General features: G+C 46.1%; 1 protein-coding gene across 1 annotated transcript in view; it reads left to right on the top strand.

Annotated features, from left to right (window-relative positions):
• Positions 1–13,692, top strand: part of megf6b (multiple EGF-like-domains 6b) — a gene marked incomplete at both ends in the record, with an annotated part of 59,917 nt that overhangs the window by 22,558 nt on the left and 23,667 nt on the right. Inside the window, 2 exons of the mRNA XM_084463915.1 lie at positions 5,727–5,849; positions 13,192–13,314. Of these exons, the coding sequence (XP_084320041.1) occupies positions 5,727–5,849; positions 13,192–13,314 (246 nt within the window). The remainder of the gene's footprint in view (positions 1–5,726; positions 5,850–13,191; positions 13,315–13,692) is intronic.

The raw sequence follows: 13,692 nt of genomic DNA, 5'->3' as shown, positions 1-13,692 counted from the left end.
CAATTCCTCCCCGACTTCGTGAATGCTCTCCAATTTTCCGGACCATGAACCCCCCCAGAGATGGTATCAATGGCCTGGCGCTGGCTGGCTCTGGCCAGGCTTTTTCGAGGCGGTGTTAGCCTCCCAATGGCTCTGCTCCGACACTAGCCGCCTCCTCGTCGTGGGAGCAGGGTCGCTTGTCCTTATCGGAGCCCCGGCTCTCTCTCCGGCCGGTACACTTCTGGAATGTAAACCTGGAACTCCGGCGCTGAAACACATTTTCGCTTATCCGACCTGCGACCTCCGCAACAAACAACCGTTAAGCTATTGCTTTGGATTACACAGACTCTCTCTCTCTCTCTCTCTCTCTCTCTCTCTCTCTCTCTCTCTCTCTCTCTCTCTCTCTCTCTCTCTCTCTCTCTCTCTCTCTCTCTCTCTCTCTCTCTCTCTCTCTCTGTCTCTCTCTGTTTCTCTCTCAAGGGAAACTTCTAAATCTTGCGGTGGGCTGTTTGCAGTCACGGGGGGGGGGGGCCATAACACGAGCTGTTGCTGGGTTTCCCGGCGTTGCGCAGAGTGATGCTGGGTGAGGATGCAGGGCCTGGGGTGAGGGGTGATTTAGAGGGCTGAGACAGGGCTGTGGAGGGGTCAGCGTGGGTGACCGCCTGCTAGAGGCCGGCGGGTCGGCAGCAAAATAAAGAAGATATGCAAGGTGTGGGCTGGGTGGCCGGACGTACGTATAGCTGCTGTGTTTGGAGAGGTCTAACCCGGACCAGCTGATGAGCGTATGACCAGACACAAGGATGTCCGGCGTGTTTGCAAACATGTGGGCAGGGGAGGAGTCAGGCATGTTGTGGTAGACGCTCGGTCGCGCTTTTCGTGCACGTGGGAAAATACATCTGTTGTTTTTAAGGGGGTTGTGTTTGGGTGGTGGGAGAGAGAGAGAGAGAGAGAGAGGGACAGAGAGAGAGCGAGGGACAGAGAGAGAATGAGAGAGAGAGAGAGAATGAGAGAGAGAGATAGAGAGAGAGAGGGAGAAACAGCAGGAGAGAGACAAAGAGAAAGAAAGAGAGAGATATTAACACAGCCTTACAAGCGACTTTGGAGAAAATGATTCAGAGTTTCTAAAAAGATTAGAATCCCAACCCTGGCAGAATGCCTGAAACAACCACCATCTATACTATATGATACAGTCATAACCACAGACTGCAGAACACCAGGCCACCCTCATCAGGGGACATTTAAACAAGATATAATTCCCTGTCTCTATGGCGGTCCCTACCATATTGCAAACCATGGATTGTCATCTGGCCAGCCGTCTGGTCTGTGTGGCTTGTTTTTTGTCTTCTTTCCAAAGCTAAAGTGACAGTGATTGGTCGTGGCAAGAACAACTTTCCTTGTTGGGTCAGGGAGGAGGGTAGCTTTGCCGTAGCTATAGTGTAGCAGTCGGTCCATTGTGGAGCTGGACTCAGTTCAACACGTGAGACAGCCGGTCAACCACTCTTATGGCAAACAACAGGGGAGCCAAGCGTGTACTTTTCCTGGGTCAATGTGCCAGAGCCTTTCACCCTGAGCCATGCAGGGAACACACGTGTTATTCCGAGAGAAACACCAAACAGCTTCCCTCCCCATCTCTCTGATGCGCCAGGAGAAAGCCCGGTCTGATCCCACAGCATTAACTTCACCTACCCTTCAGTCGCTGTGGGGTTGTCAGGTGTTTCAGAAGGTGGGAGATTTGTTTTATAGTAAATCGTTTTCTCTTAATATGTTATATTACTGTGTGTGCAATGAGCTCCATGTTGGACAAGCTCCCCACTGCCCCCTTGGGTCCAGTGTGGGTGAGGCCGTGTTCAGACAGCCAGGCGACCCCACTCGGGATTTCGGAGTGGGTTCGGCATTTTGTGAAATAAACTAAACAAATAATGTGTAATCTGTGACATTAGTGTAATCACTGTTTTCTCACCAAGACATCGCTCCCTCTGAGGTCAGGCCCCAAAACACCAGCTGTCTAGTGGTTCTGTTTTTTGTTTGCCTTACTTTTTTTACAAGATTTATGGGCCTGTATGTTAACCTGTCCCACCGCAGACAGTGGTATGTGCCTCCAACAATTAACGGCCATTGCGGCATAATGCATTTTTTGCATGACCCAAAGCTGTCCAGCATTCCTGGTTGCCGATTGGGCAGAAGGACACACAACACACTACAGTCCTGCACTGACCCACAGGGCGGCTCAGAGCTGCCACAGGTGTGTGGCCTGAGGGGGGAGAGGCATAGCCATAACAGACACATGCTTGTGTACACACACACACACACACGCACACACACACGCACACGCACACACACACAGATAAATACATATACACACTTATGCATACACACACACACACACACCTAAATACATATACACACTTATGTATACACACACACACACGCACGCACACACACACACACACACACATTACACACATACATACAAACACACACACACACACACACACACACACACAAACAGGCACACACACATACATACACTTAGACACACTCATACACACAGACAAACATACATTAATACATATACACACATAACATAAACACACACACAGATAAATTACAAACATCCACACAAAAAGGTTTCATCAACTCCCTCGTCATGCAAAACAAGGGAGCACTTGGGAGAAGAAGCGGCCTTGACTTCAGGTCACATTCTTCTCACCACCTGGTGGACAGAATGCGTCTCCCTAGCAGAGCAGGAGCCCCCTTCCGTCCTGAACTCGGCTTCTACGCTAGTCATGTGTCTATTGGTCGTCTTTGCACTGTTGATAAACGTTGTTAAAAGGGGAGGCGAAGGACTAAATGACGTAGACATTCACGTTCTAATCTTTACCAAAAAAATTCAAAATCGTGGAAGAGCTTCCACCAATTAATTTGTCCAACATCCCGCAAATTCCAGGTCACATGCCTGAAGTAAACTACAGCTCCCCGGTGGTCTAGACTCTAGAGCGATGTCCAGCAAATCCAATGCAAAACACTGTTAACCGATGTCCAAGTGTTCACTGGGAAGGATATCGAAATAAAGTAGACTTCCATGTTAGATCGTTATGTGAAAATCATGAAAGAATATACCTAACTGAACGGTTTAACAACCCGCCCAGTCCAGGTCACTGGGTTAGTTATCCCTACAGCTCCCCGGTGGTCTAGTGGTTAGGATTCGGCACTCTCACCGCCGCTGCCCGGGTTCGGTTCCCGGTTAGGGAACTAGCCTTTATGAGTGATGTCAGGGATATTATAGATCATTTTATATTCATGTATAACACTTATTTTTGCAACCTTGGAATTAGCATTGATATCTCGTCAAATATCAGTTAAAGGCCCACCAAGGAGATGTTTTAGTTAAAAGGGCAGTATTGTCGTCAACACAAGTTAGAATGCCATAGATTTTAAATCGTTGGAAGATTTTTTGTCTTGTGGTTTTCAAGTGTATTTTTTTTTCGTACAAAATTTTGCTGACTTGAACTTCTTAAATGAATGCAGGCTCCGCCAGAGAACTGAAGTAGCTTATTTAAAAAGGACAAGGGGGAATCTGCGGTCTTGATCCATAGTGGTTTTGATTAATAAAACAGTAGCATGTTTACCATTATACTATGCAGAACCGAGATGTTGAATACAGTATATTCCGATCTCTGTTAACAACTGCTCTCATAACGTACGCTTTTGGAAGAGTGATGAATGTGTTAAGAGAAGTGGCTGGCAGCGAAAAAACCCCAGTGTGTTTTGATATGACCATTTCCAGATGCCATAAAAAGGGGACATGGAAAGGGTTTCATATCCTGGTTCATTTCCAGCCTCAGCCATGAACGCCATGAAATGTGCTCCAGTAGCACGGGGGGAAATAAATTTCTATAAAAATCTTTTCTCGGAACCGCTCCTCATCCTCGTTAGATCTTTTCTTCTGCGGACATGATTGGACCGATTTGGGGAGACTCTCCATGCCAAGCCAATGCCCCCTCTCTGCTCTCTTGGTTTTCCACCGTGGAGAATTTCTCCATCCATCTTTCCTTCTGTCCGCCGAAGGCGCTGGCGAAGGAGCGGAGCGCTGTGGCGTGTCAGCGATACTAAAACGCCACCACAAACATGATCTGCTCTGACTTTCTCCCACACACCAAAAGGTTTGGTTGTCAATGAGAGCTGGCAGCGTGGTCCCGCGGCCTGCCGTCCATCGCGGCTGAAATAAACGCCTAAACGAATCGCGAGACGTTTGTATGGCTCCTAATAAGTTTCTCTCTGTCTCGTAATCTCTCATTAGCTCCGATACACAAGAGAGGACACTTGGGTTCAACGCCGCGCACTGGACCGGTGGACTTTATAAACGGCCTGTCAGCCCTAGCCAGCGGAAAACCCTGGAGGGGTTTATTTAACCAACGCTTTGGCACGCTTGGTTGTTTAGGCGCAAGGAGCAGCATGGAAACATTTTAATTTCGGCGGAGGTGTGACGTGAGACATGGCCTGACTGACATAAGCTGTTCTCTGGTTTGTCTTGGAGTGCACATAGGTCCAGACAAAGGGATATTGTGTTACCTCCCTTGTGAAGCGCTGACATGCAGCGCTTCACTGCGTATATTGCTATATAAGTATATATATATTTCCATTTATTTTTGGAGACTTTCTCTCTTTTTCTCTCTCTCTGTCTCTCTCTCTCTCGCGCATTCTCTCTCTCTGAATGTCTTCCTCTCTCTCCCTCTCTCTGCCTCCCTTTCTCTCATAGCAATGCCATGAAGGGTACAGTAGACAGGTAGAGGGGCTGGAAACAGCTCACATACAGTATCCCACAGTAATTGTCGTGAATCACAATTTTCCGAGCGAGGAGTGCAGGCATTTCCCATATAGTTGTTTTTGAACATCCAAATTCCTCCATGGAAGACATTGGAAACTTAATCACGCTGTCATGAAATGAGACCGGGAGATTTTTCCAAATGCGTGTGGTTGAGGAGAAACGTGTGTTCCAAGACGTTTCCACCGAAAAGGCGCTGCGTGTTCGTCAGGCCGCGTTGTCATGCTCTTTTACACTTGCTTAAATAGCAAGTATACTTCAACTGCTTTTCTTTATAGTGGCAGATGTGCTTTGACCTTTAAGGGCCTTCAATATAATGTCTAAACTGTCCCTTTGACTCTCTCCAAATCCTGATTGTATTTGACTTTGCTGACTGAGGTGTTTAAAAACAAAAAAACACTAACTGGGATATTGAATTGAACTCACCGTTAAATACAATGTTTTCTTTTCCATGTTGTTTAGCTCTAAGTCACTTTGTTAGGTTACCCAGTGTTACTATAGCCAATAAAGCTGCATATTGGGGTGTAGCAATATGGTAAACTCAGACATTGAGTAAATCCTGTCTCTCTCTCTCGCTCTCTCTCTCTATCCCACTTCAATTCAATTCAAAATAACTTCATTGGCTTGGAAATTAAACATTTACATGCCAAAGCAGTTTCAAAATGAAACTGTAAAAAGTACTATAAAAAGGTAGGAACAATGTATTAAAATGAGCAGGACAAGTAAAGTAGAAAACAAAGAAGGTAACTGTCTGGAGTGAACGAATCAAACCATGAACTGGGCCAGAATGTGTCTTCACCCATTTCCGAAGGCAATACTGACTCTCTCTCTCTCTCTCTCTCTCTCTCTCTCTCTCTCTCTCTCTCTCTCTCTCTCTCTCTCTCTCTCCCTCTCTCCCTCTCTCCCTCTCTCTCTCTCTCAGATGTGAACGAGTGTGAGGAGACCAACGGGGGCTGTGAGGCGCTGTGCTGTAACACCATCGGGAGCTTCTACTGCAGATGTCCTTCTGGCCTCCAGCTCCACGCGGGCGGCAAGACATGCCAAGGTGACGCACCACCAGCCTATAAATACATAAGCTTCATATTGACTCTAAAGTGGATGACCGTGGGAGCCACACACGCATGCTGGGTAGGCTAATCGGAGAGGCCTCGGTGTGAGGCCTTGATGCTGTGTGTGTGTGTGTGTGTGTGTGTGTGTGTGTGTGTGTGTGTGTGTGTGTGCGCATGTGTGAGTGTGTGTGAGATCCTGACCAGTGTAAGCATGTAATTGAATGACTGTTGCTTTACAAGAAGTCTAATGAACAGATACAATGCCAAGAAGGTGAACCTGTTATCCGCTGCATTTCAGACATTAAGAAATTAACAAAAAATGTAATGTTTGATTTACGGTGTTGAAGACGGACAAACTGCATGTACAAAACACTATACAAATTGGATAAAAACAAAAGCACGTTAATGGAAAACACAAATGCAAAAGCCACAACACAACTGCAATGACCACAACACAAACCAAAGAGCCACAACAAAGACCCAAAAACCAAAAGACAACGGCAAACACTGCAGCTCCACATGCAAAGGCCGCAACACAACGAAAGTGAGTGTAACCGGTCGCTGAAACAGATCTACTATTGGCTAATCTGTTGGCGCTCACTTCTGTTGTGTTGTGGCTTTTGCAGTTGTGTTTTGGCTTTTCAGTTTGTGTTTTACGTTAATGCACTTGTGAGAAGCATGTTGGATATGCACGGCTTGATCATCCACACTGCAATGCAGGTCTTGAATAGGCGGGCATGCCATGTCTATTTAAACATGTTAAACACGGGAAACATGCGGGCAGTGTGAGCAGTGAGTAGTTAAGGAAAGTGGCACCGCTGGCCATCGCGGTGCCCAGGTTCTGAGCCAGTTCTCACCAGAACCAGACCTCCTTCCCTGTGCGTTCCCTCTTTGTTTTCTCTCCTTTTTTTGGTTGAATGTTTCCGATTAGTGAATGCCAGGGATTGGTTGACTTAATCAGAATAATGGCTCCTCTGTGCTAAGGCCAAGTCTTGAGGAGATGAGCTGGAATGCTGTCTAGGATATGCCGGCGAAATGAAGCAGCCAGCGAAAAGACGAAAGCGTTTTGGATCTCTTTAGGTCATTGTTATTAAGACAGCTAATGTGAATCGCTGTCACAGCTGGCCTTCACGGCCCATCACAGCGATACCGCAGAAAAAAGAACCGACTCGGCCGCCCACCACAGCATTAAAGGTTCTGGTTGTCTGCAACTGGCAGACCGCAGTGCTTTGGAGAAGCTGGGGGGGAAGCTGCATCAACTACGCTCTGGATGGTCTGGAAGTTGACGAAAGGTCCAGCCTGTAGAGATGGCAGCCTTGTGGAACTGCTGCCTTTTTTTTGTTTGTGGACCACACACACACACACACACACACACTGACAAATGCATGCATGCACACACAGACACACATGCACACACACACACACACACACACACACACACACACCTACACGCATATACACACACACACACACACACACACACACACACACACACACACACACACACACACGTAGGCGTAGATATAAATGATATGATATTCAAATAGAACAAATAGCCACACACAGTGCACTCAATCTGTTTAAGACATTTTTCTTGCACATACATAGAAAATAACCTTTTGTGTAATGCTAGAACGAGATCTTTCACGTAAGTAAACGTAATCTCCATTCTGAAGCGCTCCACATGTTTGTGCTGCTGGGGCCGTATCGTGACAGAGCATTAGAATGATTCTCTGATGAGGGATCGCTGTTGATATGAACTGCCAGGGTCCCGAGTACAGGAGTAGAGGAGGAGAGGGTGGAGGAGAGGAGGTTTGTGTTTCAACCTTTATTTATCCAGGTTGAAACATTGAGATTAGAAAAAATCTATTCTGCAAGGGTAGGGGAGCCAAGGAGGAAGAGGAGAAGGGGGAGGAGGAGGAGGAGAGGGCAGAGAAGTAGGGAGCAAGCCCAATACAAAGCGGAGTAATGCCAGCACTCTCCCCATGTGTGTGTATGTGTGTGTCTGTGTGTGTGTGTGTGTGTGTGTGCGTGTGTATTTGTGTATGTGTGTGAGTCTCCACAAACAGGTCATAAAAGTTGGAAGCAGGTCATGTTAAAATGACCATTAAAAAGATCCTGTGGGGAGGATATTTTGTTTCAGTAGGTATAACATTAAACTAGAAAGATCCAAAAAGTGCTATAAGCTTGCAGATAGATGTGTTTCAACCACGATGTGTTCTGCAGGTTCCACTATACCGCTGCTATGTTTTAGTATTGCATTACCTGCCAGTCTACCTACCAAGACACATAAATAACTTCTTCCTATCGTTAGCTGCGTCCTAGGAGGGCTTTGCTTAACTAATCCACACTGCAATGCATTCTGACCCCACCAACATATTATAGTGTAGTGCCCGACCAACATATTATAGTGTTGGTCGGGCCTACCAAGAGCTTTTTAAATCAAATCAGCACCATGATGGGCGTTTCATGGGCGCGAAGAGTCTCAGAGCTCTGTACACTTTGGTGCGTGTGTACGTATGCGTGCGTCTGATTCTAAAAATGGATATTAAATGTGCAGGGGCTCTTGGGCAAGACTGGTGTTTAAAAATACCCCCAACTGAATTCTTTAAGTATTCACTCAGTATATATAGCTTTCATATATGCATATTTAGTGGTCTGCTTCACTGGCAAGCATCACTCATGCATCGTGTGTGTGTGTGTGTGTGTGTGTGTGTGTGTGTGTGTGTGTGTGTGTGTGTGTGTGTGTGTGTGTGTGTGTGTGTGTGTGTGTGTGTGTGTGTCTGTCCAAACATAAACACTAGATGATAGACTGCTGTGATTACTTCCTGATTAGATGAGTTAGATGCAACACTAAACACTCCTCACTGCTCCTTTTGCTGACATTTTAGTTGCACATGTGAAACCTGACCACTGGCAATCGCCGCACTTGGCATCACATCCAATGCCGGCATTTTGGAGACCGCTTGTTTTTTATCTTCCTGCTGATATCAAAAGAAACCTTCCAGTAATTCATCCACAATGTTCACATTCCTGATTGTCAATCGCCTGAATGATGCTGTCCATGAATCTCTCATTTATCGTACATATCCCCCTTTGAAGAGACAAGAAGAAAATATACTGAGGCAACAGAAGAAACAACAAAGGCTTGTGGTGGGTCGGCTGGTGTGTTGCCTGGTGAATCTGTGCTGTAGTCTTGGGTGGATCAAGGTTCAATACAAGTAGTCAACGATGCAGAGGGAGAGGTATGTAACGTGGAGGGATAATAGAGAGGGGTAGGTAAAGGGGAGAGGGAGGAGATGTAGGTGAAGGGGGGGAGAGAGAGAGAGAGAGAGAGAGAGAGAGAGAGAGAGAGAGAGAGAGAGAGAGAGAGAGAGAGAGAGAGAGAAGAGGTGGGTAAATGGGTGAGAGAGAGAGAGGGGGAGGTTCCTCAGTGTGATGGAGGGTGGGGGCGCCCCGATGCAGAATGAAGGACAGAATTAGGCAGAGGCAGGATGAACAGAAGTGGTCCTGTTTCACACATGAAGTGCCTTGTCATTGACAACAGTGATTCTTGAAAATATTTGATTTTCTTCCCGATAAATTCATATTTTTTCTGTGTATATCGGTGCCATTTGTCAACACTGCCATTAGTGTTGATGATCTATTGTTGATAAGGACATTTTGAACTTTTCATTCGTTCAGCGATGCTCTTTTCAAAGGGAGTGATGGTGTTTCTTTTGATGCTTGCTCAAGCTCTGGTGCAGCTGGTATCTGGCGCCAACTACCCCTACAGTTACTATAGAAGGATGTGCTATAGGCCGTACTGTTTCCATGGATACCATGTCCACAACAGGGGCTATGTGGGACCAGGTAAGGTGATGCACTTCACCCTCGAAAATACAAATAAATAGTAGAGTTAGAGTTAATGGTCACGTAAAAATCTGTTGTCTAAGTCCCTTTTGTTGACTACGTATTCTCTCATTTTAAACGGTATTTTCTCTATTGCCAAGTTGTTGATTACAAACTTCTCACTAATAAAAAATGTAGGGAATGATCTTAACGTTTTGTTTTAACCAAACTTGTATAACATTGAATATTTACATTGCTAATTCAGAAAAGATACATAAACACTGGAATTGTCCTTCATTGTATGTTTTTGTCCGCGGTAAGACACAAAATAGATGATTTTAACTTTCTGAACCATTTGTTCTTAAACATTATTTAATGACACAGAATGACCCCCGTGTGGGCAATCAAAAGGTCCACCACACAAACAGGTGTCCTGTTCTCCTGTTCTGTCAACTAGAACTCAGACTTCCCTTTCACTTCTGGTGCTTCTCTGTCCAGCTGTAGGCCTCTGGCTGGATAACAGATAGCAGCCGCATCCCAGCCGCCCAGGCAGACTACACTTAGGAAGTGTACGATTAGCACACTTAACCTCAGATCACGCAGTCAATTGATTTGAGTTACTTTGGTGAATTGACTGTTTGACAGGCCATGAAAAACTGGGGCTGCAGCTTCCTGGGATGGATGGTGTGATGTATCTCCAACAATGGCCCACTACTGTATAGACAAACTAGTTGAAATAAGTGGCACTGTCTGTAAGTTAAACATATGTGCAGTTTTCTGATTTATACTGTATATATACATGAATATTTTGTTAATGGATCTTGTTGTTTTTCTTTAACTGGAGGGGCTGAGATGATGGCTTTGGCGCTCGTCCGTAGCTGTGGTAATTAGAGTGTGGTCGGGGGGGGGGGGGGGGGGTTGAGTCCAATAGCCCTACAGCACCAAGTTGATTAAATAAGACACCAACCCGGAGAAAGGCAAGGAGCAAGAGTGGAAAAGAGAGAGAGAGAGAGAGAGAGCAAGAGCGAGAGAGATATAGAGAGGGGGGGGGGGGGGGGGGGAGAAGGGAGAGAACGGTGGCGGTTCTTGCCAGCTTTCCCTGGAGTGGTGCGGAGCCCGAGCCTGGCAGCGGACTCAACAGAGGGAAAGTTTAGAGACTCTCTTTAGGGAAGTCTCTTAAATCCCAGATACTTATGGGATGATTATATACGGCTTCATTAACAACATGCATGCGTGGATATTTCAAGCGTGAAGTCCTATGCAGGTTCCACTGGCAGACTGCTCCCATTGCTATGTTTTATATTGCTGCCAAGACGCAGCCCATGCCAGACCCCAATGAATAACTCCTTAGCATCATCTGTCTTTCAAGGGGCCTGCTTCTGAACTGACCCTTCCAGGTAAGGTCTGGTTGCACTCGTGTGAACCCAGAGCTGCATTTGTAATATAAAGACCGCAGGGACCTTGAGTCCACATGTGTGCGCTGCTGGGTTTCATGCGGTCCTGTATGGGACCCAAGGACCACTAAGGACCCAAACCACAGCCTCCCTCAGCCTCGATCGACCCTGCGCAGCCATTGCTCCGTACTGTATGTTCACGTGCAAGTTATCGTCCCTGCTCAGAGCACCAGGCCTCTGCTAGGCTCCGGTATTATGAGGGCAGATTTGGGCTTTGATTTACTGTCAGAATCTACTTAACGGATTCGCATCGAGGCTTACCGTTTGAGACGGATCACAATAACACTGTTTACACTGGGCTAAGCCAGGAGTTTATTGGCACGATACAAGGGTAAGGTTGTGGGGTTTTTATTGATTTTTTTCCTCAGAGTTAAGTGTGGTAGGAAACCTATTCTTGTGACGGAGATGCTGGAAATTCTTAAAATAGTTCCTTCCCTGAAAATAGCTTCTTTGTGGAAGGAGGTGAGTGAGTGTTTTTATGCAAGCCTCTGCATACGGAACTAAACAAGGAATTACGCAACCATACATGGTTCGTTAGCTTGGCGCTAACATACACCTTTATGATGTGTTCGCAACTGGAGTGGAGGAATGGTCTTGAGCTGTTCCCTCTCACACCTTGTAATGTTTAAATTACTCATGGCCATTTTGTCAGAAGCATTAATACTAATAAATTCACCAATTTAAACATTTTGAGGGACTTCTGTAACCTCTCTATGAAACAAACAAAAAAAAACATATATATTAGGGGTGTAACGATACACAAAAGTCACGATTCGGTACGTACCTCGGTTTTTAAGTCACGGTTCGGTATGTTTTTCGGTACAGCAGTTTTTATTATTTTATTTTTATTAAACAATTAGATTTTGATTTGATTTATTAAATTGTATCAGAAACAAAAAAAAAAACGTATTTCCATTGTGGTCCTCCACATAAAACATCAGGACAAGACAAGACACTCACAGAGTGTGATAATCAATAAAAACGAAAATGAAAAATGTTTTTTGGTTTTTTTTCCTGGTACGTACCGAAATAAACGTGCATTGAACCGTTAGATCCGTGCCGAAAAATGTTGGTACGAATACGCATATCGTTACACCCCTAATATATATATATATATATATATATATATATATATAATTTATTTATATACAAACACATTAAAGTTGGTTGAAAAACACTCAAGTCAGCAACAACCAGGGAAAGTTTTCCCTCCAAAATACTGCATTTAAAAAATGATTTAAAAGTTGGCCATGGCTTGGCTGGCTCTAGTGAATCTGGCACCAGGCAGGAGCTTTCAGTTTCCACCAGACCGGTGGCTTTCACCCTCAATCCTCTGGCCACATTTAAACATGAGCCTTCCCCACCGTCGGGGGATATCTAAGGGGGCCGGGTACGCTCGTAATGTCCAAGTGTTCTGGGGATCGCAGCACTCAGCGTTAGCAGCAGTCCAAACATGGCTGCCCATCCCCCTCACTGTCTGACTGGGGGGTCTGCCCACTGTCTGACTCTACAAATGGGACGTGTTTAAGGAAATGGGCCGTGTTTCGTTTGCGATGTTCTCACTGTGTGAACCTTTGCCTGAACCCGAAATGATCCGTGTCGCAGGCTACTTTCCCACTGCCACAAGGAGCTCCGATGGAGAGCCCTCCGTCCTACTGTTTGTTTGTAATTTCCACTCTTAGCTTAGCTGGAATGTGTATATTTTGCATCCTCCGATATTAGTTTCCATATGTGTTTGGCACTCCGCCCCAGAGACTTTGACAAGAGCAGAGGAATTTCAATTTGGTTCTAAATGTTCAGTAGTCGTTACCACATGGGAGCCGTGTTTGTTTCCACTATAACGGCCTCACAGATTACCAGATCTGCTGCTCATCCATCATTCTCTTGGAGCATACAAAAATTGCCTTAACAACCTTGTTCCGATTTTTTCTCTCTCTGACAAAATAACGTTCGCTGTCCAACGTGGTCATTTCTCTCTCTCCTCCCCGCTCCCTCTGCGACCCCTTGTCACTGTCACCACCCCCCCCCCCCCCCCCCCCTCCACCCCATGCAGATATCGATGAATGCCAGGTCCATAACGGGGGCTGCCAACACAAATGCATCAACACCAGGGGCTCCTTTTACTGCGAATGCAACCCCGGCTCTCGGCTGCACGTGGACGCCCGCACCTGTCTCCGTGAGTAAGCTTCATGCATCACGCTTCATTCTAGCGCTTCCCGCTGGTACACTCTGGGTGTCTGGCTGCGGCGAACCGTGTGGCATCTCTGCTGTGTTTATGCCGTCTTGACGTGTGTTTACCTAACCGGCTTCATCTTCGGTTGTTCCGGTTGTTGCCGTCAAGAGGGTAAACACAGGGCAAACGACTAGCGGTAAGGTCACTCAAACTCATTATCAAATTTCACCAGTCGAGGACTGCTTTGCGTTGTGTTCATTCTGAATGCACCCTCTGCGATTCTTGGCTTTGTCCCGGGCGTCCCCTAGGGTCGCTGCGTGCGTCCACGGTGTGCACGTGGGTCGTATCAGCAGGACGATGGTCAGCTGTCAGGCTGCATGT

Source organism: Micromesistius poutassou, assembly GCF_964030765.1.
Source record: "Micromesistius poutassou genome assembly, chromosome: 2".
NCBI classification, from domain to species: Eukaryota; Metazoa; Chordata; class Actinopteri; order Gadiformes; family Gadidae; genus Micromesistius; species Micromesistius poutassou.
The sequence above is the reverse complement of the archived record's forward strand: the minus strand, read 5'-3'. Positions and strand labels throughout refer to the sequence as shown.